The sequence below is a fragment of the Chelonoidis abingdonii genome, chromosome 3 (genome assembly GCF_003597395.2).
Source record: "Chelonoidis abingdonii isolate Lonesome George chromosome 3, CheloAbing_2.0, whole genome shotgun sequence".
Classification (NCBI taxonomy): Eukaryota; Metazoa; Chordata; order Testudines; family Testudinidae; genus Chelonoidis; species Chelonoidis abingdonii.
The window spans coordinates 216,451,417-216,477,078 of NC_133771.1; the positions used below are offsets into that span (position 1 = coordinate 216,451,417).

Below are 25,662 nucleotides of genomic sequence, written 5' to 3' on the forward strand. Positions count from 1 at the left end.
TTTTCAGCTGAAAGGGGAAAATGTAAAATGGGGGGGGGGGGGAGATGATAAAAAACTGCACGTTTGTTATACAGTAGAACCTGAGAGTTACAAACAGGAATGGAGGTTGTTTGTAACTCTTAAACATTTGTAATTCTGATCAAAACATTATGGTTGTTCTTTCTAAAGTTAACATTGACTTAATACTGCTTTGAAACTTAACTATGCAGAAGAAAAAATGTTCCTTTTCACCACCTTAATTTAAACAAAACAAGCACAGAAACAGTTTTCTTGTTAAATCATTTTTTTTCCAACTTTCCCTTTATGTTTTAGTCGTTTACGTTTAACACAGTACTGTGCTGATTTGTGTGTCTCTCTGCTGCTGCGCCTGATTCGTACGTCTGGTTCCAAATGAGGTGCATGGTTGATGGGCCAGTTTGTAATTCTGAGATGCTACTGTATTATGTTTTGACTATATTGAACTATTGGCAAGTTTCAGATGTGGCAAATCAGGAAAGCAAGCAGCTGATGGGACAGGAATGAAATAGCTGGCATGGGACATGAATACAAACACACTGAGCCCGATTTGTTTTTCACTTCTATTACATATGACCACAACTTGGAAAACATTGTTCCAGGGTGACTAAACATATATAAAAATAAAGCACACAAACCAACTCTCTGAATAAAATCAGATTACTTGCTTCATTGTTAGGAACTGAAAACTGTGCTGGTGATTTCCTTAATAACATCTGCCCATGAAGCCAAAAATGCTGTGAAATGACACAGGCACTGCCTTTTAAAATGAACACTTCCCCATCTATCTGCTTGACAGGCAGGGTAAGCAATTGTTTGGCTGGAAGCCTCTGGCCAGTTACAATCAGCACTGGTTTGAGACAGGTTAACAGTAATTATTCACACAAGGCAGTCAGCATCTCCCCAGATAGAGAAGAAACTCTACAGCAGCTGGTGCAGTTTTCTCCAAGCTACTTCCCTGGCTCTTGAGAACTTGCTTGACATAATGGAATTGCGATAAGGCCAGGGCATTTCCTCTCTGTATCTCATAACAAGATGGGAGGAAATCAGTTTTCTGTATGCAATGCCTGCAGACACACTTAACCACAGCATGCGCTGATCTTTTACACACAACTGATTTTGCTCCAGTTTCAATATTGACTTGTCATACGTTTACTGAAATAAACTTTAGGTTTTATTTTCAATTGGGGCAATAAATACAAGTGAGATTTTTAACATCTGCTCAAAAGAAAGAGTAAGTTTCCTAGAGTACAGCCTAGTGAACTGACCCCAATGGAACAGGAAGTTGAATATCTGGACCGTTAACTAGAACTGGCAAATGCCAAACAGGGCTTGTGTGTGTCCGTTATTAACAGAGGATATGTTTGAAGTTTATCTGTAGAGGAAAAACTCTTAGACCTGTGTCCTTCCTTCATACGATTTATAAAGAAGGCTGTTGGTGAAACCTGCTTAATTCGGAGAGGAAATAAGTTTTGTTCAAACTGTTCAGCTTTGTTCTTTGAGTGAAACATTCAACTTTTAGTTAAGTTTTGATATCTAACTATCTAGCTCCTCCCGCCCCCAGTACCATGTCTCTTAAAGTAAGGGCTGAATAAGCTTTCAATCTACATTTCTATGCCCTCAAAACATGAGGAAGACAAAACCCAATTTTTGTAGTATTTCAAAGGCAAAACAGAACTTTTTTAAAATAAGTCTGTAATGTGTAAAGATGTCATGAAATAAAATTTTTAAAAAGGCACAAATCTATTTTATTTCCTTCTCTTCAGGCCACCCATAAGGACAAGATTACATAAAGCCACAGGCATCATTTGTGCTGCAACAATGGAGTCTCAGCTATGGGAGAGACCTTGGGCCTCTGTAGACAGGCTGAGGTGATGCATTCAGGTTCATTTGGTTAGTGGTGGCAGAAAACTTTTAGATGTAGGGATCACCCAACACTCCCTGCCAGAGGAATTAATGGTTTTAAAAGCCAGAATGTGGAAAGACTTAAAAAGGAAAATAAAAGCATCAGGAAATGAGGAAGCAGGCACACAAGAGGAAATAGGGCCGCGGTATCTGACAGACAACTTGCTCTTTACTACAGGTTTTTTGTCACCAGGGATAACCGTACCATTGGCCAACCCCAATGTTAGAAAATAAGTTCCAACACCAGAAACATGAGAGACACCCGGAATTCAAGTAAATTGTAGCAGACTGCAGAATAATTAAAGTGTATCAACTAATAAGGCTGAGTAAGACAAAAATATTGTGAATTAAAGAAAGTTATAATTCAGTCAAGGGAAATGTGTGTAAGCAAAGAAGAAACACTTGCTAGCTATGACCACATCCCCGAGAGAGGAGAAACAGGTGACCCTCTTCTCTTTAACCAGTTTACTTTTGACAGATGTCAACTACAGAAGCCCCTACCAGTGAGCTGGTAGGAGAGAACTCGCTCCGATGGCTCTTTCAGTTGGCTATTACTACTATAGGGTAAGGTTTCGAACATTAAACCCAAATAGGAATGGCCAAACAGCAGGCATTTTACCCAAAGCCTTTATCAGGGTGCAGGAGATCACCTAATGGAGTTTCAACTTGAAATGACATTGGGGGAGGGAGTTCCACAGACTTAAAAGTTAGTTGGGTGCAAAGGAAGGGGGCAGAGGCTGGAGAAGGAAGGGAACCACAGGGGGTTGCCATGTTCAAGGGAATAAGAATGATGGAGAAGAGGCTGGCAGCAGAGGGACTGTGATGGATAGGGCGAGGAGGTCAGAGGCAGTAACCCAGCAGTGAAAGGGTTCAATCCCACTTACATGCATATACACTCCATCAGCACAACTAACCAGAATAATATTAACCCTTTAGAAAATGCAGTTTTCCAAGGATTCACTTCCCTACCTTAATCTAATGGACATGAAAGAATTATCCAGGCAAGAGTCTGGAATTTCATTCCACTTATGCCAAAATACCCAAATGAAAACAATCCACAGGAGTTCAATCCAGGGAAGCGAGTGTGTAGGGAACACACAGACCTTGACAGGAAGCTGCTCCTTCAAAGGCCTGTTGTGAGTGCCCGTTGTTACAACTTTTAGCTATGCATTCTGCTCAGTTTCCAGGTCTGAATGATGAAGTGAACCATCTCCACATCCACCGTTGGTAACTGCATGCGCAGACACTGCTGAGCTCTGGTACTCTCTCAGATGCTCTACAAGCAATGTATGACCTTACAGACCATATGAGCAGCAATACCTAGCCATAGGAACAGTGGCTGCTGTAAGAGGATTCCTAATAAGGGAAGTGACCTGCTACTTTTTGAAGTTATTATGCCAATGCCTTTCATTCCTTGTTCTTTTCTTTAACATCCCATCATTTGCAGCTGGTCAAATCACAATATATTGCTCTCCTAGACTAAGCAAAGGAACATGCTGGCAAACAGGACATCACGCTAAAGTTGACATCACTGCAGGATTCCCAACCTCCGTTCATGAGTTCATTCAACAGAACGTTTGGGTGGCAGATATCCAACTATTGGGGGGAGGGGATGGGGGAGAAAAGTTAACAATACAGAAGGAAAAACATCAGGAGCATGGATAGTCTGAAATTTAAGCACAGGCCTGTAGCCAAGAGGAGGCATTGGGAGAGGTTTCCTTCCTACTGGGTCAAGCCATATTAACAGCAATGATCAGGTCATACTGAAGTGACCCTGCTGGCTCATCGCTGGATACTTCCTCCCACCTCAGATGAGATGGTGGAAATGGAACTAGCCACCAGAGGCCACTGTGTTATCCAGTCCAACATCCGCTAGCGCAGAGCTCCAAATCCCTAGAGACCAGGAAAAAGGAAGTATAATCCTGATGTCAGAAGCGATCAGACTTGGGTGGGAAGCCCCAGCTTGTGCAAGAGCAGGAACAGCAGGCTGGAAGCAGTGGCAAAGCCAGACAGCCTGAGAGCTGGGAATGAAAAGCTGAGACACACACAGGGAAGCAGCACGTTGCTGCTGGCTGAGGACACAGAGTAGCAACTTGCAAGTAAATTCATGGGAGTGGACAGCCTGGCTGGGCCCCAATGAGATATGGACAGGAGGGCAGAACTCTGGCGGGGGAATGGTATTTAGTCCTGAGGGCCCAATTACCTTTTATATTCTTCTGCTGGCCTATCCTTAGGGCTTGAGTCTGTTGGGTTGATCTTTTACAAAAACTGTTGACATCACTGTCCTAAACTATTAGCATATTTCTAAGGTTAAAATAATCAAGCTAAATACAGTAAGAAAGGGCAGGGAGAGGGGGCATAAGACTACTTTAAAAAAGTCCTGTCCAGGACATCATTAAGGGACTGGCAGGAAATGCATAGACTTGGCAGAGCCACGCTCTATTTTCATCCTATTCTACACTGGACGCTCGCATCTGCTTTTTACTGTCACTGACTTTCCACCTGGCACCCTAAGCTCATGTGATTCAGCTTGTGGGAACCCTTATGTCTTTATCTCATGAGCAGTATAGGACCTAACAAAGATGAACAAAAAATATGAGTCAACTATTGCTTTTGAAGCAACTAGGGTTTAATACTATCCGCTTCCCATGGAATTCTGAATTGCTTTGATCGCAAGCCATGATAGAAAAGAGTGAGCGACACACACGGCTGTATTCACCAGATCTCAGCTGTAGTAATAATGTGAATTTTAGCGTAGCCTGCTGGTCTCTTTGCATACGCTGCCTAAGGCAGAACAACTGCATCATTCACAAAAACAAGAGCAGAGCGACAGCAGTGAAGAGACAGACAATGTACTTCAGGAGAGGAGTTATTTGTTCTAAAACGGTCATGTAGAGCCCAAACAATCTTAATAGGCAGGCACAGCCACCTAAAAAAGTGAAGACTTATTCTGAACAAAAACAAGCTTCAATACCTTTCTTCCTCTGTGCTGTACTCTTGTAAAATGATAAGATACACTTTATATTTAGTGCAGGAAATTCATGCCTGTACATGCCCTGGAGAATAGCAGAAATTATGCCCTTGATACAAAGATGAGTTGTTTTTCTCATGGCTCTATCTAGTCATATGACATAATGAATAGTCATTAAATGTACATAGTTTCCAATGTAGAGTGTAAGAGGAGACTTTTCCCCTCTTGCCCCTCCGACTCTGAAATATACCCGGGCTCTCTAATCCATCTACTTATCCCCGTGCCACAAGATTAGCACCGTTAGAACGCTGGCGGCCGAATGCAGCCAGACAAGATTGCCCATTGCAACAGACTGAACAGCAGGATTTGCAGGCCTGCAGCCTGCCTGCCTGCCAGGTCTATTCTCCTCCCCTTTGTGATAGATGTCCAGCAAATTACACAGTCAGAAGAAATCCTGCACTGAGCCTCTAGCTGAGCAACTTCACGCAGTTCAGCAGCAGATTAGGCAGACAGAAAAAACAGGGTTTGAGACAAAAGAAGAGAAGTGAAGATTTATAATACAAGTATGAGTACATGGGAGGAGACAAACAAGGAAAGATCTTGTCTTGCCAGACAGAGCACCTCCTGTCAGACAGAGCATTTCACAGGCAGGGATTCACTACAGGATTCCACTGACTAAGGCCCCAGTCTACCCTAGATACTTTTGCCTATAGAACAGTGTCAGTTAGGACAGGGATTTTGGGTTTTTTTGGAGTGCATAACATTTCCGTGCTGGCAAAGCACTGGTGTAGACGCAGTTATCATAGCAGTGCTTTCGCTAGTAAACCCATTATAAAAGTATTGTTTAGCCTGTATCATCTGCATCTACACTAGCAGGGTTTGCCAGTACCGGCAGACCCAGGTCTCGGCAGCCACCATCCCAATTCTAATCACTCAAATAAGGGAGGTTATTTTCAACCACCAATACTGTGCAGAGATGTACAGCTCTTTACCCATTCATTGTCAAAGTGTTTGGTCACTACTGATTTAAGGAACCTCTAAAAGTAGGGCCAAAATTTAGTTTTGATATTTTAAGTTTAAAAGACATAACATTCTTCTCCAAGGCTGGAGATGAGAAAGCAGCAGCACTGTGCTTGCAAAGCAGAAACAAGGAACAGCACATTCCCAGTCACAGAGCGGGGGACGTCTGTTTACCTGGCCAGCAGCTCCACTGGTCTGACATCAGAGTGGTCACCTAGGCCCTGTGGGATATCCTGAGGAGGCTAAAAGCTCTGTAAACAGGGAGAATGTGTCTTCACTTGCACATCACCGCAAAAGGATCAGTGTTAAGAGCTGTACGCCTCTTGTGGAGGTGGGTTTTCTGTTTGCGGTGCAACTTCTGAATTTCACTGCAGAAAGTCATTGGCCAAGTGTAGACGCTCCCATAGTTTTTGCGCAAAAAAGGGACATTTTGCACTTTAAATGGCAAGTGTAGACATGCCCTGAAGGTCAGCACATCCAGACTGTTCTCAGACAGGGATGGCAGGGGATGAGGTTTGGGGAGAGCAAGTTACAATGAGAACACAAAAACTGCTTGCCTTTCACTGCAGCACATCACATCAAACTCAAAGAAACACTAGGACTCTGAACACTCACCAGAGAACTAAACCTGTTAGCTAGGAACAAAATACCAAACACATCCCACTTGACCTCACCCAGAGAAGTCCATGGTTTCCCAGCAGTTCTCTGGTGGTCCCCACACCCCGCCAGTTACAAAGTATAAAAGAATAGCTTGAAACGAAGCTATGGACAAAGGGTAAGGAGGAAACAAATGGATTACAAGGTACATTTGAAGCTCCAGCCGGGGATACCTGGCATGACATGAAGAGCTGCTCTTTCCTCTCCCCTACATGCCTATCTATTTAGAAGGGGACCTCCTCTCTTCTCTTCCTCCCCCCAACTCTCTCCTCACAGAAGGGGGCACTCACTCTTACTGCTCTTCCGCAACCAAGCAAAGCAAGACAGTGATCTCACCCACCCATCCATCACCCAACAGCTTGAGAGGAGGGGGCCCTGCACTCTGCTTCTCCACTCTCTGCAGCATACTGGCAGATGGCAATCAGAGTCAGTGGACAAAAGGGACTGTACACGTACAGTCAATGCCAACAGCATTTTGCCTAACAGAAAATGCAAGGAATCAAGTGCTGAGCCAATGTGCATTGCTGCACTCTTACACCTGTCTGACCAAGTGCTATTTTTGCACTGATCATTCACTCAGTCCCCTCTTTCTAACCTCACGACATAACTTCAGACTTCTGCACCATTAAGAATGTTTAATATCCCTCAATTTACTTCTCAATTTTATACAAAATAAAAACATTTGATCCCCCCTCCAAAACAATTCAATGACAAATTAAACTGTAGTCAAAATCTGTGGTATAGCCATGTCTGATGGTGGCGTTTTGTTCCCCCTGACCCCGAAGCAACAAAAAAAAGCACACGATTTTTTTAATTTGAGAGCCAATATTGCAATCAGCCCTGTTCAATGGTCAATTTCAGACCCATTTGCTATGATATTAGAACATATATACAACTTTTAAATCTATAAAACATTCTACACTGGCTTTCAACTGGCAATGGAGACTGAGTTGAGCACTTTACTTTAGGCACAAAACTGCATGTTTAAGTTGTAATTTCCCAGATACTCCTCAAAGAAAACAAAGGGCTTAATGACTCAACCACTGAAAAACAATTACATTTCTTCCTACAGTAACAAAAAAGGCTGCAATATGCTTAACAACTGTGGCAATATTTAGGAGGAGATAATCCACTGATGTCAGTGCCAGTAAGTTTAGGGAACTATGAGCAGGCACATTATTCATATGCTCTGAAAGCCCCCAATTTGATGAGAGACAGCACTAAAGTTTATGCAGAGTGTACCATACGCCATCTCCAAGGCTCATAAAGACCACCCTAAGAATGATAGAAATGAAAACATGAACCAGTTTTACTCCTCTCCATTTTAAAATGGACCAAGAAAAATTACTAGCGGCTACACTCACACAAACCTGAAGAGCTCTGCATAGTTTGCAAGCTTGTCTCTTTCATCAACAAAAGTTGGTTCAGTAAGAGATATTACCTCACCCACCTTGTCTCTAAAATCTGAGGACCAGCATGGATCCAACACTGCATATACCCACACATCACACAAAAGTTACACCTAGTGTCTTAAATTTCCTTTAACTTGTATAAAGCATTAAAGTTGGCAACTGTAAGGAACTGACAAGGAGGAAAACAGAAGTTTTAAAAGAAGTATCTTAAGACAGAAGCAGTATCTAGGCCTTGAAAACAAAAAAGTGCATGAGAATCAACAGCTGTAGAGTGAATATAACTAGACTCTAGTCTCTTCTATGCTCTGAAAACTCCTGTTCAGGGTTGTTAAAATGCAAATTTTGGCCTTGCCTAAAAATTTTGCCTCTAGAAAGGGCTACAACACTTTGGATTCTGGGTTGCTCCTCCTCCATTGCTATAGCAGATGTCTATATCTCTTCAGTTAGCAACCCACCTTTGCTAAACAGTCAATCTCCTAATCACAATCCGAGAACCCCTCGGATACTTGATTACTGTGGAAGGCAGAGAGGTAGTAGCAGGAGAGGGCTTCCAGTTCACCTGCTCTCCATGCACAGGTAACAGGCCCTAGAAAAGCCACTTGGGCTGAGAACCAAAATGAAAATGCAGAGGCCAGAGGTTCCTAGTGAAAAATACAGCATTGAGGTTCCAAGGAGGGACAACCTATGCAGACTTTACCAAATCAGTTCCACTAACCTGAAAATTCTGGTCACTAAGGGTCTCTCTACCTGTGGCTGCCCATGTCAGCTGACTGGGGCTTGGGCTATAAAACTTCAGTGTAGACGTCCAGTGCTGGGCTGTAGCCTGGGCTCTGGGACCCCAGACATCTGCACTGCAGTTTTACAGCCTGGTAGCCCAAGCCTGACTTAGCTGAGAAAGGCCAGCTACAGGTGTTTAACTGCAGTGTAGAGATACCCTAGGGGCAGAATCCTGCAACATGAGCCCTAGGATCACAGATTGCTGAAACATGCCTTCTCTGCATGCTGAGACTTTTCAGCTTGTAATTCTGTTGACAGGAAAAGGAGGTGCACTTCAATCCTACCCCAGACTGAGCAATGTGAGAGGATGGCTGTCCTGTTCAGGGACTGCGCACTATAAAGGATGCCTGGGCGACTCACCAGTTTACCTGTACATCTCCTGTACAGCCTGCTAGCTGCATTGCTGCTATGTTCTGACATCCTTCTCCACCTCTTCTAAGAGAGCCCTCTCCTCTCTGTCTGAAGTTCTTCCCTTTAGTTACAGATCAGGGGCCACCACAGCAGAGTCAGTCAGACACCATGTCCTTGAACTGAAACAAGGCTAGGCTCGCTGCTCAGAAGTCAAGGACCTTGATGTGGTCCTGTCTGGACCACATTTCCTGGGTGTTTCTGGATAGGAGAGCTGCTTCCCAGCTTAAGACATACATCGGTGGTGATGATGTGACTCCTGCAAGGGCATATTTTTCAATAAATTTCCTGGCCAGCTGCCACCACCAGGAGGACTTCTGAGAAGAACAGACACATGAAGCTCTGCTGAGTGGGGGAGAACTGATTCAGGAAAGTTCACAGGAGAGGACAGGAAAACCTCCTGGCCTATGGCAACAGTTCTGTGAGACAGGTCATGACTTCCATTAACTGGGTCTGCATCTTCCTGAGCCTGATGACAATATCCAAAGGAGCCCCCAGATGAGCCTGCTTTTGTCTTGGTTTATCAAGTTTGTCTTGTTGAGATGGAGGAAACACTACGGCTAGAACTGCTAACAAAGCTGACTCACTCATTAAAAGCCCCAAGCTGCCAATTATCCAGGTAAAGAATGGGGAGATTTTGTAATGGATAGCTGCAGGCACCACCATCATGATCTCTGAACAACCTCCCAGTGCTAGTGTTAGGCCAAAGAGAAAAACAGAACACTGAAAATGCTGAGGATCTGTTGCAAACTGCAGGAATCCTTGATGAGCACTGAGGAAGTCTCCTAAGGTCAAACAGCAGCTGTGATGGACCAAGTGCTTTCTGTTTTGAGTGAACCTAGATGACAGAAGAATTGAGCCACTTGCGATCTAACACTAATTGGGCCCCTAGTGACCATGTAGAGCCTGTATACTTTAGAAAGTAAATTCCTAAAAATGTAGCTGGTATTTTGGAATGAGTTGGATTGTTTGGATCTCCAGTAAGTGCTGCACAAAGCCCTGGTCATGGCTGTTCTTTCATCCTGATGGAAGGAGAAGGTACAAATCTACTAATCAATGGGGAAGGAAGAGAACTTCACAGAGTACCCTGCAGATGACTGGTAACACCTATTTTATCCTCTTTAGTAAAGGCTCCCAAAGGGGAAAAGAAAAAAGAAAAAAGGCAGGAAATTTACTTCTCATTCTTGGCATAAATGGTCAGAGGTAAAGAGTGGTGTCCCCCAGGACTCTGTACTGGGACCTGTCCTATTTAACATATTCATAAATGATCTGGAAAAAGGGGTAAACAGTTGGGTGGCAAAATTTGCAGCTGATATAAAACTACTCAGGATAGTTAAGTCCCAGGCAGATTGCGAAGAGTTACAAAAGGATCTCTCAAAACTGGGTAACTGGGCAACAAAATGGCTGATGAAATTTGATGTTGATAAATGCAAAGTGATGTACATTGGAAAGCAATCTCAATTATACATATAAAATGATGGGGTCTAAATTACTGTTACCACTCAAGAAAGACGCTGGAGTCATCGTGGATAGTTCTCTGAAAATATCCACTCAATGTGTAGCGGCAGTCAAAAAAGCGAACAGAAGGTTGGGAGTCCTTGAGAAAGGGATATATAAGACAGAAAATATTATATTGCCTTTCTATAAATCCATGGAACACTCATATCTTGAATTCTGCCATTTCATAGATTTTGGGAGGGAATGCTTTATCAATTTTTGACTCCTTTTGCCTCAGAATTGGTAATTTTTTCACATCTTGGATAAAAGCACATCTTAAAACTTCTGATATAATGACCAAACATCTCAATCTCTAAAAGCAGAGTCATCACAGCCATCTCAGTTATCACTTGCAGATGAATGAGGAAAACAGCAGCAGGTTAATTTCAGTGTTAACAAAACAGAAGGAATAATCTGAACTGCAAGTACTAACTGTTTATTTAGAATTTAACTAACCAATTTAACTAACCATTCAAGAAAGAGGCCAGAGCATTACTATGGTCAGCTTAAGAAAAGACACATGTCCATGGTACAGCAACAGTCAAAAGGAGCAAACTAATTGTTTGGATGTATAAATGAGATTAAAAATGAAAATTACATAAATTAATTATATAATTTTCCAGTGCCTATCACAACCTTTTTATTTCAGTTCTGATTTTCTCTTGAACAGACTACCAATGGGTATTAAAATGTGCTCAAGTCTATTAAAATCTTGTGACCTCACACAGATTTGAACATAAGCCCCTCTAGGAGAAAAACTTTTACAACAACCCACACAACGTACTATTCTGTTTCTTCAAAATGCAGTTAGCACATGACTGAGAATGGGTCCCAGTTGAAATACCACAGGATAATTATACTATCTTTACACAGAGCAATAACACTATCCATTACCCTCTCGAAGCCCTATGGATTAATGTGTTTTATCTTTGGTGTCAGATGACTTGTCAAACTGTTACCATGTTCAACTTATTATACAAAAATCCACCCTGGCTGAATCTCTTCATGTAATAAGTTGAACATGGTAACAGTTTGACAAGTTGACAATAATTGCAAATTTAAAAGTGGGTTTTTTATTTCAAATTTTTTAAATTTTAAATAAAAACCATTTTTAAATCAAATTTTAGTATATTTTTCTTTGAAAACCTATTTCAAATTAAATTTGCAATTATGACAATTTATCTCTTAAAATAATTAACAATAAACTGGAACAACATTCAAGCACTACGTATTTATCACCAATGTTTTTAAAAAAACAGTTAACTGGTAGAAATCACTGGCTAAGCAGAGTTAACCAACTTTTGTCAGAGACTAGTTTCAGCATTTCATTCTACTCTTAGTTCAATTCAATGACTAGTTCAAAGCTGAAAAACCAAATGGGAGTTGAAAAAGCAGGAAAGCTTATTTTTCTCATCAAATCTCTGAATAAAAACCAAGATGCGAGAGGATAAGATCTACTAGTTCTGAAACCTCGAAGGACACAGTAACCAGAAACTATCAGTTCCATTCACTCACCACAGATAATACTTTGTTTTGATGAACTTAATCCCCCCCACCTTACATATGCAGCACATTTTTATTAGTTGTAACTACTTTAGCAATTTTAGAATGCAGAGTTCTGCACAGTTTTAATTTAATTCCAATTTCCATCCAACTGCAATCTGACACAAATTATGCATAAAAATCTAGTAAATTTTTGAAAATAAATGTAAAAATTAATAACCTCAATAAATATATGTTAAACTATACAATTGCTTAAATAAATGCATATAGCTGTAGTATCTCTCCAAGGCCAGAAGATAGGATGACAAACGATATAGCATGAATGCATCCTGTGAATGTTCTTGTTCAAGATCTGATTCTAACCACAATCAAAGGAGAGATATTATATAATGTAGCATTATATCCAATGAGATGTAGAAAACCTATAGTGGAAAGAAGTCAACAGTAATGACTTCAGAACACATTCCGCCAGTGCACAAACCTCAAAGAAAAAGAAAAATGAGAGAACCAGACCACACATCACAGAATATCCATTGTGCCAGGCAGAATTCTCCAGTGGGTGGAACTAGAACTCTATTACCTTTTTTATGGTACTACAGCATGTAAAATTGACTTGGGGAAAAGGAATCTCCCTCCCCCAACAGCGATAGGATAATCCAGGTAACAAGAAAGAAAGTCTTTTCCATCAGCTTGTTCCGTTAACAAAAACTAAAAGAAAAACAAATTAAAATACTTAGAAAAAGATTTTTCTTCAGATTATGTTAATATAGCTGTGGTATACGCTGCTAAACTCAGTATCTCACACAAAAGTACTAGCAACATCAGGAGAGAACTAAGGGTGTACCGAGAACTAGATGACACAGAAGAGAACAGTGAACAGGGCCCAGGGGGTCAAGAGGCAGCCTGGGAGAAGAACAGGTTGCACTGAGATTGAGACAGTTGAAAGCCCCCAAAATGAAAGTATGGATTCTCTTTAAAAACAATTTTTTTTTAAATGAATAATCCTGTGACACTGACTTACCATTCATGGAAGTCAGTTAAAAATCCAAGCAGTTAACATCTCATCTCTCACTTAATCGATAGGGACCTCGGGTACCGGTGCACCTGTCTCCACTGTTCTCGGCCTGCGGCACACAGCAGGTTAGTCTGCTGAGGGCAGTAACACTTTGGTCTAATATGCTTGTTGGTTTAGCATGGCAGTATCTGGGCAGTGTTAGTGACCCGTGATACACAGGTCAGATTAATGAACTGGTCATCTCTGCTAGCCTTAAACTTTATGACTATGACCTAGTGACACTTGTGCTTACTGTAGTTCTCCTCTCAAAAGAGTGAAAGGACAAGTTAATGGCTAGAAATTGCACATATAAAACATGCAAGCAGTATAGAATTAATATTGTAAAGCCAAGTCGATCACTTTGACTTAATTCCTTCTAAAAAATAGTTGTTAGCCTAGTTTTAGGGTTGATCTGTAATTTCAATTCTATCCATTTTGCCTCATAGTCAAAGGCAGAATTTTACAGCATTACAATTGTATGTGCTTTTTTTAAAATGGTACCAGTATATTTTAATATTGAAAAATAAGATGAGAAAAGTTTCACACACACTGCAGGAAGGGAGCAGAGTTGTGTGCAGGGAAGCACATGTCTGTAGAGGGTGCCTAGATCAGAGCAGGGCTGTGCTGGAGAGCCAAGGGAGCAGTGGTGAAAGTCCAAGGACTGCCACCTCAGCACTGAGGTAACCGACTGACCCAGAACTATTCCATCCCAGTTCCTACATCTCCACTCACCGCCCATGTCCCCACACCCTGGCTGTTTGCCCTACAGGCATCCCACATATGGCTGCCCACCCCTCATAAGAGCAGAAGAGGAGCAAGAATGTGCCTGGGGAATGAGGAACAGCATTTGGGGCGACCTTGGGGGCAACTGGCTGTAAGGGGGGAGGACATGCAGGAGAAGTAACGAGACATATCTTTAAATTAAAGATGATGGTGCTGGATCATCCATTCAGCATCTAAAAAAATCTGTCCATCAACATCACAATACAGAAACAAAAATTGTTGCATTATTTTAAAAATATAAAAAGCAGCCTCTGTCTGAGAGATTCTCAGCCTATGGGTATGTGCATAGTTTGGGGGTTGTGGGAGAAGTGGTGTTTTAGATAAATAAGTAAAAGAAAAGCAAGAGTCACCAGAGCAAGTTTCTTAAAAGGCCCCCTTTTAATGAGTTTTAATTCAAACTAAATTTGCAGGTTTACCTGAAAAACTAAATGTACTCCTCCCCTCCCCCCCCCACAATTTTTACTCGCAGTTTATGGTCTTGATCCAGCAAAGCACTTAAACATGTTTGAAAGCATTCTGATGGCTCTGGGTACTTTAAATTGGGGAAAGATAGATACACGGTATACATCACAGAGAAGAGGCTGAATCCCAGTTTTAAGTGAAAAAGTCAAAATAACTTTCACTATGGAGTCATGACTAGTGCTTCTGTAAGGTAAATATTACCCACATCTACACAAATGTTTATGTTGTGCACATCTCTGTACATTTGGAAACATGAAACATTTGCAACAAGACGTATTTCCAGAAATTATTATAAACCTTTCCCTTTCAAAGTTTGCAGGCAAGGAAACAGAAAATTAAAAAATAAAATAAAATAAAGTTACCCTTCTTGGGCAATAGGAAGCATTAAACTCATCTCCAATACGCCGCAGTTCCTGTGCAATCCATATTTCCGGCTGCATGTCTTCACGTATTGAGGAAGACTCCCACCTGGAAGCTGCATTAGAACAAAAATAAAGAGTACTTTGAAATTTCTGAAAGTTACTCGTTGAAATTGAAGTACAATAGGAAAAAAAAATTATTAAAACTTATTCTGTCAAAAGTTTGTGGACTAAATTTTTGTGAATGCAGTTTAACAACAAAAAACCTAAGAGTACAATCACTGGAAGCTGCATAAGACAGCAAGAGAAAATTATTTACCTGCAAGTCTGCTTCTCTGAAGATACCAGGCAATCAGAGTTCTCACTCTTTGGTCTTAGCTTTCTAGTTTGACACAGATGGATCTACCGCAGCTCTTATAATTTTGATCTGAGGGCAGCAGTAGCAAGGTAAACCATGAGCCAGACTCATACTAACCTTTGCATGCCACCCACAGAGGTAAAACTACTGCCCTCTAAACATTTCAGTCAGTTCCTTTCGTTGAACAGACAGTGAAGCTCACAAAGTAGGGGCTGGTCTACACTACGGGGTAAAATCGATTTTAGATACACAATTTCAGCTACGTGAATAACGTAGCTGAAGTCGAATATCTAAAATCGATTTACTCACCCGTCCTCACCACGCGGGATCGATGTCCGCGGCTCGCCATGTCGATTCCGGAACTCCGTTGGGGTTGGTGGAGTTCCGGAATCGATATAAGCGCGCTCAGGGATCGATATATCCCGTCTAGATTAGACGCGATATATCGATCCCCGAGCAATTGATTTTAACGCGCCGATACGGTGCGTAGTCTAGATGTGGCCTAAGAGTTACAAAGGGATCTCACAAAACTGGGTGAGCAGGCAACAAAACGACAGATGAAATTCAGTGTTGATAAAGGCAGAGTAATGCATAATTCCAACTATACATACAAATGACTGAGGTCTTTATTAGCTGTTACCACTCAAGGAAGTTCTTGAGAGTCATTATAGACAGTTCTCTGAAAACATCTGTTCTGTATGCAGTGGCAGTCAAAAACACTAACAGAATGTGAGGAATCATTAGAAAGGGGATAGGTACTAACATGGAAGATATCATAATACCACTCTAAATATAGTGATACTGAGACTGAGGCTCGCAAGCCACAAGATACTCTTTAATGTGTCTCCTGCGGCTCTTTGCAGCACAACATTAAAACACTGTGTGATTTAATTATTAACCCATCTAAGTTTTTAACTAATCAGGATGCTTTTACTATGTTATTAACCAACTGTAGTTGATAAAATACTTTCAGTCATTTTGCCATGAGAAAAAAAAATATACACACACACTCTAAATATTTCCCCTCATACTGTTTAAATATGACTATACAGTACTATAGTAAATAAAACAATGAATTCACATTGCTGTGGCTCTTTTGGGTAATGCTGATCACAAATTTGGCTTCTGAACCACTGAAGTCTGAGTATCACTGGTATAAATGCATGGTATCCCCACACCTTGAATACTGCATGCAGTTCTGGTCATCCCATCTCAAAAAGATACATTAGAAATGAGAAAAGTACAGAGAAGGTAAATAAAAATGCTTAGGGTTAAGGAACAGCTACCATCCAAGGAGAGGGTAAAAAGGCTGGGACCGATGAAAAGAGACGACTAAGGGGGGGAAATGATAAAAGTCTATAAAATTATGAATGGTTTAGAGAAAGTGAATGAGGAAGTATATTTACCCCTTTGCACAAGAACCAGGGGTCACCCAATGAAACAAGCAGCAGGGTTTAAAACAAAGAAGCACTTCTTAAAGAAACGCAGTTAACTTGTAGAATTCACTGCCAGGGGATGTTGTGAAGGCCAAAAGTATAACCGGATTCAACAAAGAATTAGGTAAGTTCATGGATGATAGGTCCACCAATGACTATTAGCCAAGATGATCAGGGATCAACCCGATGTTCTGAGGCTCCTTAAACTTCTGATTTCCAGAAGCTGGGACTGGATGACAGGGGATGGCTCACTGGATAACTGGCATGTTCTGTTTGTTCCCTCTGAAGCATCTGGCACCGAACACTGTCAGAAGACAGGTTATTAGACTACATAGGCCATTGATCTGACCCAGCATGCAGGGCCAACTCCAGGCACCAGCTCAGCAAGCAGGTTGGGGTGGCCAAGGGGAAGGGGTGGCACGTCGGGCTCCTCGGTGGCAAATCAGGAGCGGGTCCCTTAGTCCTCTCGGAGGGAGGGACCTATCGCTGAATTGCCGCCAAAGAAGAAAGTGGCGTGGTGGAGCAGGCACTGATTGCGGCTTTTTTTTTCCCCCCCTCCTCCTTCTTCCCACCGCTTGGGGCAGCTAAAACCCTTGAGCCGGCCCTGCCAGTATGACCATTTTTACGTTCTTATAGTCTTCTAGCTTCTGGCCAGCCCAGCTATAACGAGAAATAAATACTTGGAGATATACCAATGTCCTAGAACTGGAAGGGACCTTGAAAGGTCATTGAGTCCAGCCCCCTGCCTTCACTAGCAGGACCAATTTTTGCCCCAGATCCCTAAGTGGCCCCCTCAAGGATTGAATTCACAACCCTGGGTTTAGCAGGTCAATGCTCAAACCACTGAGCTATCCCTCCCCCACACTAGAACAGCACTGCCCACACTGATTGGTATGAAAAACAGCAAGAAGTTGAGTGGACTTCCTAAGGGCTTTAGTCTGCCCCAAATGAAACTCTGAGCCCCACAGACCTTTTGACACTGAGCACATGAAGAAGGGCCTCATGGAGATGGGAACAGAAGGCATGACAAATGTTGGCAAGACGACAAACTCAATGGAGTGGAACTCTCAGACCACTGTGGGGAGGACTCTTCAATGATTCCACAGCACCACCTTAAACCTGGTGTAAACTGGATTGGTCATGACAGCCTGAAGCTCACTCCTGCTGTGAGCTGAAAGGACTCCCAGCAAGAAAGCAACCTTCCATGCAAGATAATTAAGCTCACAGGAACTGAATGGCTCAAAAGAAACTTTCATCAGCTTTGTCAGGGTGACATCATTCTCCCCTAACACTGGGGGCTGTTGAACATGAGGTTTCAAATGTCAAACACTGCCTCAATCTGACAAGAACTCCTAAGCCTCTAATTGGTTTATTTTGAGAGCCTTACCTTCCATATCACCGCGCACTGGTCTCCTTTGAATCAGTTCATGACAGGCTAAAATAGCTGCCAAATGTACGAGGATGGAGCTGGCCTTTACATCAGGAGGCAGGCAAGTAGTCTATGCACATGCGTGGAAGAGCAAAAATAAAAAAAACAGGAGCTAACTGGGGCCTGAATACACCACAAACTTCCTTAATTTGTAATTTCAGGGCCTTCTGACAGATGGCTTCCAAGACACCAAAAGGACCTGAGCCACCTGCCTAGATATCCCATGCCTGCAGAGCTCTACCCTCAGAAGTGCAGCTGCCAGTTTGGGAGAGAGGTACCCTAGTTGTGAGCAAAAGAGCATTACACCATATAACAATGGCACTGTTTTAAAAGAGAAACTGGTTTCCCAAAAACCTGGTTGGCAGCAGCCTTTTGTTTTAAAACTCAAAACACAAAAAAATTCCTATTATTCTGAACAGCCCAAATGTTTAAGCAATGAAGAAAAATCTTCAAGTGCTCAAAGTGCACTCTCCTCCTAAATTCTAAAAATGTGGTTCAAATCAGACAAAGGGATGCTGTGAAAAAAGCATCACAGCTTATAATTTTTAGTATTTTAATGATTCCCAATCCAAATGTGCTTTGCTTACATGGAAAAACAAACATTTTACTTACTGATGAGTCCTGCAAATTGAAATGGACTCTCAAAATCAAGTCGGGTTCTTTCTGGCTCAGCCATTAGATACTAGTAAAAGACAGCATAGGACAAATTTTGTTTCCTGACACCTGTGCAACCCTGTTTTCTGGGAGCAGAATCAAGGTGTATCAGGCGCAGAATTGGCTCAGCAGTTTGTTAGCTGTTCTGTGGGTGTTGTGTGAGACAAAAACAACACTCAACTCACTCTCCCATAGCTGTGTTGTTTCTACAAGCCTATCGGTAGTATGAAGCAGCAAAACAAAGCATCACTAAAGTGATCACAAGGAACTCAATGCACACAGAGTGACGATCTACTGATTACGGTGCGATTTTCCCCAGTCACTTTGCTGAGTAGAACCACATTTAATTAGTTTCTCTGCCTGTTGCAGGACACCTCTGCAACTTTCTTTTTTATTCCATCAAGACAACAATTTTAGGCTTTTAGGTTTCTTGGTCAAATAGTATTGAAATGTCCAATAATAAAGAAAAAACCTTATTTTTGTTAACCTAGAAGTTAAAGTACATTGTAGGGATTTGGGGGAGGGACATTTATTTCTATCTGTGAATATATTATTATTGCACAAACTAAAGAACTATTCCTCTTAGTTACAGAATTTTAACGTCTTCCTTTTATCAAGAATTTTAACAGAAAAACTAGATCGGGGGGAAGGGTGCATTGGCTGCTAAAAGTGTGCTAATACTTAATTTTTACATTTAAATATATATATATATATATATACACATATATATATTATAGTTGACAGCTTCATTACTCATTGTAAGAAACAGAATTTAAAGTGAACATAAAACCGCAATTCTGAAACACATTAGTGAGAGAAATGATCAGCTTTTAACAGAATTTGGTGAGTGCCACGTTGGAAAACAGATCTATGCCAATTGTCACAATCTGGGTCAAGACATCCCGGGACAGAGAACAGGTGATCTGAACCCCAAAGAATAAGCAACTGAATTAACTGATTGTATACAATATTATTGTACTATAAAAGTGCACTGAGTAAGACAGTACAAAAAAACGGTGAGAGACTGGTCATGAATATCACTTAGTGATGTACTACGGGATGTGTATAAAGAGTTGCGTGCTGGAAATATGTTCTTAAAATATGTTTGGGAGGCAGAGGCTAGATAAGCCTGCCTTAGACAAAGGACTGAATTTACTTATCTGGGACAAGCTTTGTAAGCCATACACAATGAAAGTACATTTACATATGAGGTAACCTAAGCAATCAAGCTGTGGGGGAAACAGCTTGGTGAGCTCGCCAGGGAGTCTGAACCCCCAGGTGGTTTTCTTGGCTCCTGAGGCAAAGACAACGGACTCTGGGAAATATAAGGGGAGCAAAAAGATTCTGGTTATCCATCATGTAGGGGACAAAGGGAACAGCAATCTTTGAGTCTGTGAACATTGGATCCTCTTTCCTCCTAGAGGGCTGGAGATGCTGGTAGCTTGAGGTAAGTGAGAAGCTATTTTAGGCAAAGACAACTTGCTAGAATTAAGTTTTAGAAAGCATTGTTGTTTTGCTTTTAATGATTTTCTGTTATCTCTGCTTAGTACCACTTAAATCGATGTTTTTTATTAATAAACTTACTCTTAGTTTTGCTATAAATCATCTCAGTGCTGTGTTTTAACGTAGAGTGTGTAGCCTCAGGGAGCCAGGCTAGTGCGTACACTGCCTCTTTGCACGCAGTAAACCTAATTTCTGAAAGTGTCCAGTGAGAAGGAGTGGATGCCGCACAGAAAAGTCTCGGGGGAACTCTGGAACTGGAGGTTGCTGGTGAGGTAGACAGACCGGTGTGGCAGGGACCTGACACAGTCTAACCTCCAGTACAGCTCTTGTGCTGAGGCAGAGTGTGTTCTGGGTGCCTTGGTTAGAGTGTCACGCAGACATAGGATATATTAACTGGAAATATACGCAGGGCTTTTGTGCTGTGCTTCAGTTCCACTCCAGCTCCAGGCTCCGCTCCAAAGCCCTGACTATAGGCTCAGACTCTAAGCAAGCATGACAACACTTTTTTAAACCTACTATTTCACAAACTTGGCTAAAAAAACTAAAAGGAAGCACAAGGGAATATACACAACTTCCAATCTCAAAATATTCAAAGGATTAGTGAGGCAGTAAAAAATGGGGGAGGGGGACAATCATCTAAGTAACTGTCTGGCTCCGGTCTTGCTGGAAAATTTATTTTTGAGCCAAACTAGTATTTGCTTGCTCAGATATATATTTTGTTTTCATGATGTAGTAGTGACAGACTAGTACCAATCAACCTTCAGTGTGAAGGTTTTATCAGGCACAATTTTATTCATTTTGTTAGCTGCTGAATTTCATTCAGCAAAGTCCTCATGATATTTGATGGGAACATTTTGGCACTGTGAAAACAACTCAAAGGAGGATGTGGAGGAGAATAAAAACCAACTTACATGAGCCCAACTGGCCTAGGCAATTGCCTTCCCCAGAATAAGTTACAATTAAACCAATGTAGTTTCTCAATGCTAAAGAAAAATCAACTTTTCAGCCCAGTGTTAAAAAGATACCCTCGTGTAACTAAGTTTTTAACCAACTACGTAACAACCACATTAAAACAAAGTGGAGTGGGAGATAGGGGTGGGGGGTTAGGGAAAGAAAAAACAAAAATACTGTTTTAGTTCGAGAACCACTTTAAAAGGGGCATTAATGGAATAGTAAAAAGTTAATGGGAGAAAGAATATACATCCCTCTGTTCCAACGTTCTCCCCTAAAGGAGGTGTTATGAGCCTTTATATAGGCTTCAAATGATAAAAGTTCAGCAATTCAAGAAATTAGTATCATGGTTAGGTGGCTGAGAGTGAAATCAATCTGAGGTTTTCAGAAAGGACTTTCTGTGGTGCTGCCAAATCACAAAATCAGAAGTGTCAAGTCATAATTAGCCACGCAAGCAGGCAGAGATAAACTCTCAACATTAATTTAACACTTGCTAGCCACCGAATAACTTTCACCATCATCACACAGGAGCAGTACTAGTCATATCATGACACACTTCAGTACTCTAAATCAGAGTGCCTCCATGGGGGAGGGGAGGGAGAAAAAAGTAACCTATTCCCCCAAGAAACTAGCATCCCAGCAACATAAAAAACCCAGACTCATGAAAATATTGTCCCTAATTACAATATTCAGAAATTGGATATTCATCTGATCACCCACCAACACATACAAGATATTCCATTTTCTGCAAAATGTTTTCTGAAGCTGGTAGTGAGCACTTCTACTCTAAGCGCTCATCTACACAGGAGATTTTTCCAGTTACTTGGATATAACGCAATTGTGCGGGCACTCCTGCTCCAGGATAAGAGTCACTTTTTTGACTTAGCAGAAACTGCTTCCAAAGCAATATTACAAAAACCCCAAAGGCAGGCATCATCATACTGGAAAAAAAGTGTCCGCAGGGGAATTAACTGGTGTAACTACATCATTGTAATTCACACCCTCTCTCATGCTGGTAGAGCTTCCCTGCTTAGACCAGCCCTAAGGCCCATAGCTGCAAAGCTACTGGGTCCCTTACTGCCATGTAAGCACTGGCCCAGGATTTGGATAACAATTCTTGTTTTCCAACAGATAACTTATGGAGACACTTGGAGGAACACTGTTCACACTTCTATGTCTGATCATTTTTAGTGCCTGTTTTTAAAAAAACAACCGCTCAAACTTCATGCACACAAATGCAAACAGGACAATCATTTAAGAACTCATATGCTCCTGTTTATTCTGCATGTAAGTGATTCCAGACATGAAAGATCATTGCTGTGATGAGAAAGGATCAGACCAGAAAATGCCTAGAACGTCAGGTGAGGAATAAGTAGCAGGAAGCACACCAGTTAGAGAAACAGAAATCTTGTTTATTATCAAGCGTACTTATGCAAAAGGAGACAAAAAAATACACAGAACACCTCTACACCGCTATAATGTGACCTGGTATAACACCGGTTCCCATGTGGCAGCGGGGCTCCGGCAGCACTTTAAAGGGTCAGGGGCTCTGGCTGCTGCAGGGAGCCCAGGCCCTTTAAGTCACTGCTGGAGTCCTGCCGCCACTACCCCGGGGCTGCAGCAGCAGGGCTCAGCCGGCGATTTAAAGGGCCCAGGCTCCCCACAGCAGCTGGAGCCCAGAGCTCTTTAAATCACCGCCGGAGCCCTGCCACCACTACCCTGATATAACAGTGTTTCACCTATAACACGGCAGGGATTTTTGGCTCCCCACGACTGTGTTACATCAGGGTAGAGATGTATTTCTCAGTTTTCCATAAGGCATCAGCTTTGGTTAGAAAGCACAGATGAAACAATATTAACTGCACCACGTCATATCTGTTTACAGTTTACCCTGTGTTCTCCCCACAATCAACACATGCCAATTTCAGGCTCTTCTTCCTCAATCTTGGTCTTTTTGTTTTGTTTTTACGTAACACTCAGTTTCACTGCAAGATACAGGCTATTTTCAACTCAGGGGAAAATTATTAGTTAACAAACTAATGTTTTATACATATTTATTTTTGCAATTTTTAAATAAGCACTGAGAGAAGGTTAAGAAGGAAGCTTAGCTGAGTAAAGAAACCACATAGTAGGGTTTTCTTCTAACAGCCCCTTCCTCACCCGCATTAATACAGGCCACTCGTCCAGTGATGCTCAACACGTGGCCCTCACAGCTTTACATTGTTGTGATGAACGTGGGAATTTGGTATTTTTAGGATTCCTATGCATGCCTTTGTTTCCCTCAGGGCTCTGCATTACTATGTTCTGAGGGCTGCTCTCCACAAGGAAATTACATCCATATAGCTTGAAAAATCAACACCCCTGAGAGACGTAGCTACACTGACCTAACCCCAGTGTAAATGGTGCTAGGTCAACAGAAGAATTCTTCTGTTTACCTAGCACTCGCCTCTCAGGGAGGTGGATGAGCTGCGCTGATTGGAGAACCCCGTCGGCACGGGTAGAATCTACGCTTAACACACTATAGCAGCGTGTAGACATACCTGGTGTGTATCAGGAAGAGATGAGGTGTTTGACTCACATAGACTGTTAATAACTCACTTCCAACCAAGCTGAACAAAGTGGACATATCTGAATGGAGGATCTGGAAGATACAATGGAAACCCCAAAGACCAAGACGTTCACACTTAGCAAACAACAGCGAACAGGAAGATTTCCCTCCACCTCTCCGCAGAGAAGCAGAGCAAGTCCTGAGCTGGAGAACAAAGCGGAAAGGTGTCACGTGATGTGGTTGTGTTAAGAATGGAGCTCTCAGAGGAAAAGGGAGCTCTCACAAGGGACTAAAACAAAGAAAGGGAGACAGAGAGGAATCAAAGATGGTGGCTACAGCAGCATGGCTCATAGCTAGTCTGACCTCTGGCTTAGCCTTTGCTTCTCGATGCTAGCCTAGGCACCGTCAGGTTCTGTATGCCAGGTGACTAATAAATTATTACCTTGTTTTGAGAAGGCTGCAATGTTGCTGCAAACACTTATTGAGAGCATTGTGCCCTGAAGGGGCAGAACAAATCTCATGCAGGAGTCTGGATCGGCAGGACAGGCTCCAGAAAGAGAAGGAGGGACAGCCTGTGCCCAAACGCCCAGTTTTGGGGTCAGGGAGGCTATGGGCCTGCCATTGCAGAACTGTGTGGTTCCTCAGGGTCCAGCACAACAAAGGGGTCACTCCTAAGGGACTGGTTCCCAGGCACAGCCCAGATCTTGTGGATCTAGGACAGCTGTGCTCTTGGAGGGGGACTGTGTTACAAAGAAACTATAACATTTGACTAGAATTGGAAACTTGTCCCTTGAGTCATTCCATTTTTAAGTTTGAGTGAGAGGTGATTTAAAACACTATAGAGATGCAGTTAGGGGTAGCACCCCAAATGCCTCCCACCACTTCACCAGAAGCATGCCGAGTGGCTGGTTTCCCTTCTTTGCCATAGGAACTCAACAGCTCACCAGCTGGCTGGCTGCTACATCACAAGGGGAAGGAGAAAGTAGCTCTGGCTGCTCTTTTCCTTCCTTTAGGCTGTGAGAATTCTGCTAACAGCTCGGCTGCCTCTACCTGAGCCTCAGCCTCAGGGAGTGTGCCTGGCAAAGGATGGCTCCCTTACCCCACACAACCATCCAGGGCAGCCCAGAAGAGGAAAAACTAAGAACCAAAGGCCAGTTACTGGTTCCCAATTCTCTGCTACAGCCCAAAGTTTGGCTGCTTTAACTTATGCCAACTCAGTGGTCTACTAAGGGATGTACACTGGCTGCGTACAGGTAGCTAGAGTGTAACGTGCTCCAACCAAGGGAAATGTAGGAATTGACTATACCAGCTTTACAGTCACTGGAGACTTCCCACATATGGAGATAATCCCAGCAGGGGAACCTGTAGGGGCATGAATAGTGCAGTCGGAGCAGAATAGGGAAGAAAACATGCCACAAAGTATTGACTGTGGCTCCTTGACCTTTCTGAAATAATGTGTTTGGCCCTCAGGCTGAAGAGGTTTGACACCACTGCTCTAACATCTGGGAAACTAAATGAAAGTTACCAAGGAAAGGAGAGAAAAGTTTTGCCATTAACATTTTGGAAAATCTATCAAGATTCCCTTTGCCTGATGCAACATGTCATTACAATCTCAAGCAGTCACCTTAATTTAGGACAGTGTTTAAAAGTAACTGGTAGAAAGGAACACTACAAATAATAAATCTTATGAAACACAGCCAGTGCCTTAATGCTTAAGCTCTCAGAGTACATTGTCCATTCATATTTATCAGATCCCACGCAAGAAAGCTAAAATAAAGTACTTCCATCAACTTGCTAACTTAACCCTTCGAAAACTCTCAGCCAGATACATGAATATTTAAGAAACTCATCTGCAGTCTAGTGTTCCTGCTCTTATCTTTTGTTTGTTAGTTTTGGGTCTTGTAGCTGTGTTTGCAAACACGAATATCAGTATGAAACTAGCCTGTGACATACATGCAAT

At 42.1% G+C, this 25,662-nt stretch overlaps 1 protein-coding gene and 1 long non-coding RNA gene across 14 annotated transcripts in view; one reads left to right on the top strand and one right to left on the bottom strand.

Moving 5' to 3' along the window:
- The window catches only part of LOC116819120 (uncharacterized), a 198,243-nt gene that overhangs the window by 159,737 nt on the left and 12,844 nt on the right, over positions 1 to 25,662 (top strand). The window contains exons 4-5 of one of the 4 annotated variants that reach the window (XR_012655650.1): positions 1,782 to 1,886; positions 2,399 to 2,853. The exons of 1 other annotated variant lie outside the window; for it this stretch is intronic. This is a non-coding gene — a long non-coding RNA (uncharacterized LOC116819120). Of the gene's footprint in view, positions 1 to 1,781; positions 2,169 to 2,398; positions 2,854 to 18,207; positions 18,321 to 25,662 lie in introns of those variants that run through there. 2 more of the 4 variants (XR_012655648.1, XR_004372339.2) reach the window with 2 other exon arrangements.
- BCL2L11 (BCL2 like 11) overlaps positions 1 to 25,662 on the bottom strand; it is a 77,744-nt gene that overhangs the window by 33,804 nt on the left and 18,278 nt on the right. For 8 of the 10 annotated variants that reach the window (XM_032770597.2, XM_075064542.1, XM_032770591.2 and 5 more), the window contains one exon: positions 14,827 to 14,939. In XM_032770597.2, coding sequence (XP_032626488.2) covers positions 14,827 to 14,939 — 113 coding nt within the window. Of the gene's footprint in view, positions 1 to 6,074; positions 10,763 to 13,186; positions 13,290 to 14,826; positions 14,940 to 25,662 lie in introns of those variants that run through there. The other 2 variants (XM_032770596.2, XM_075064543.1) reach the window with 2 other exon arrangements.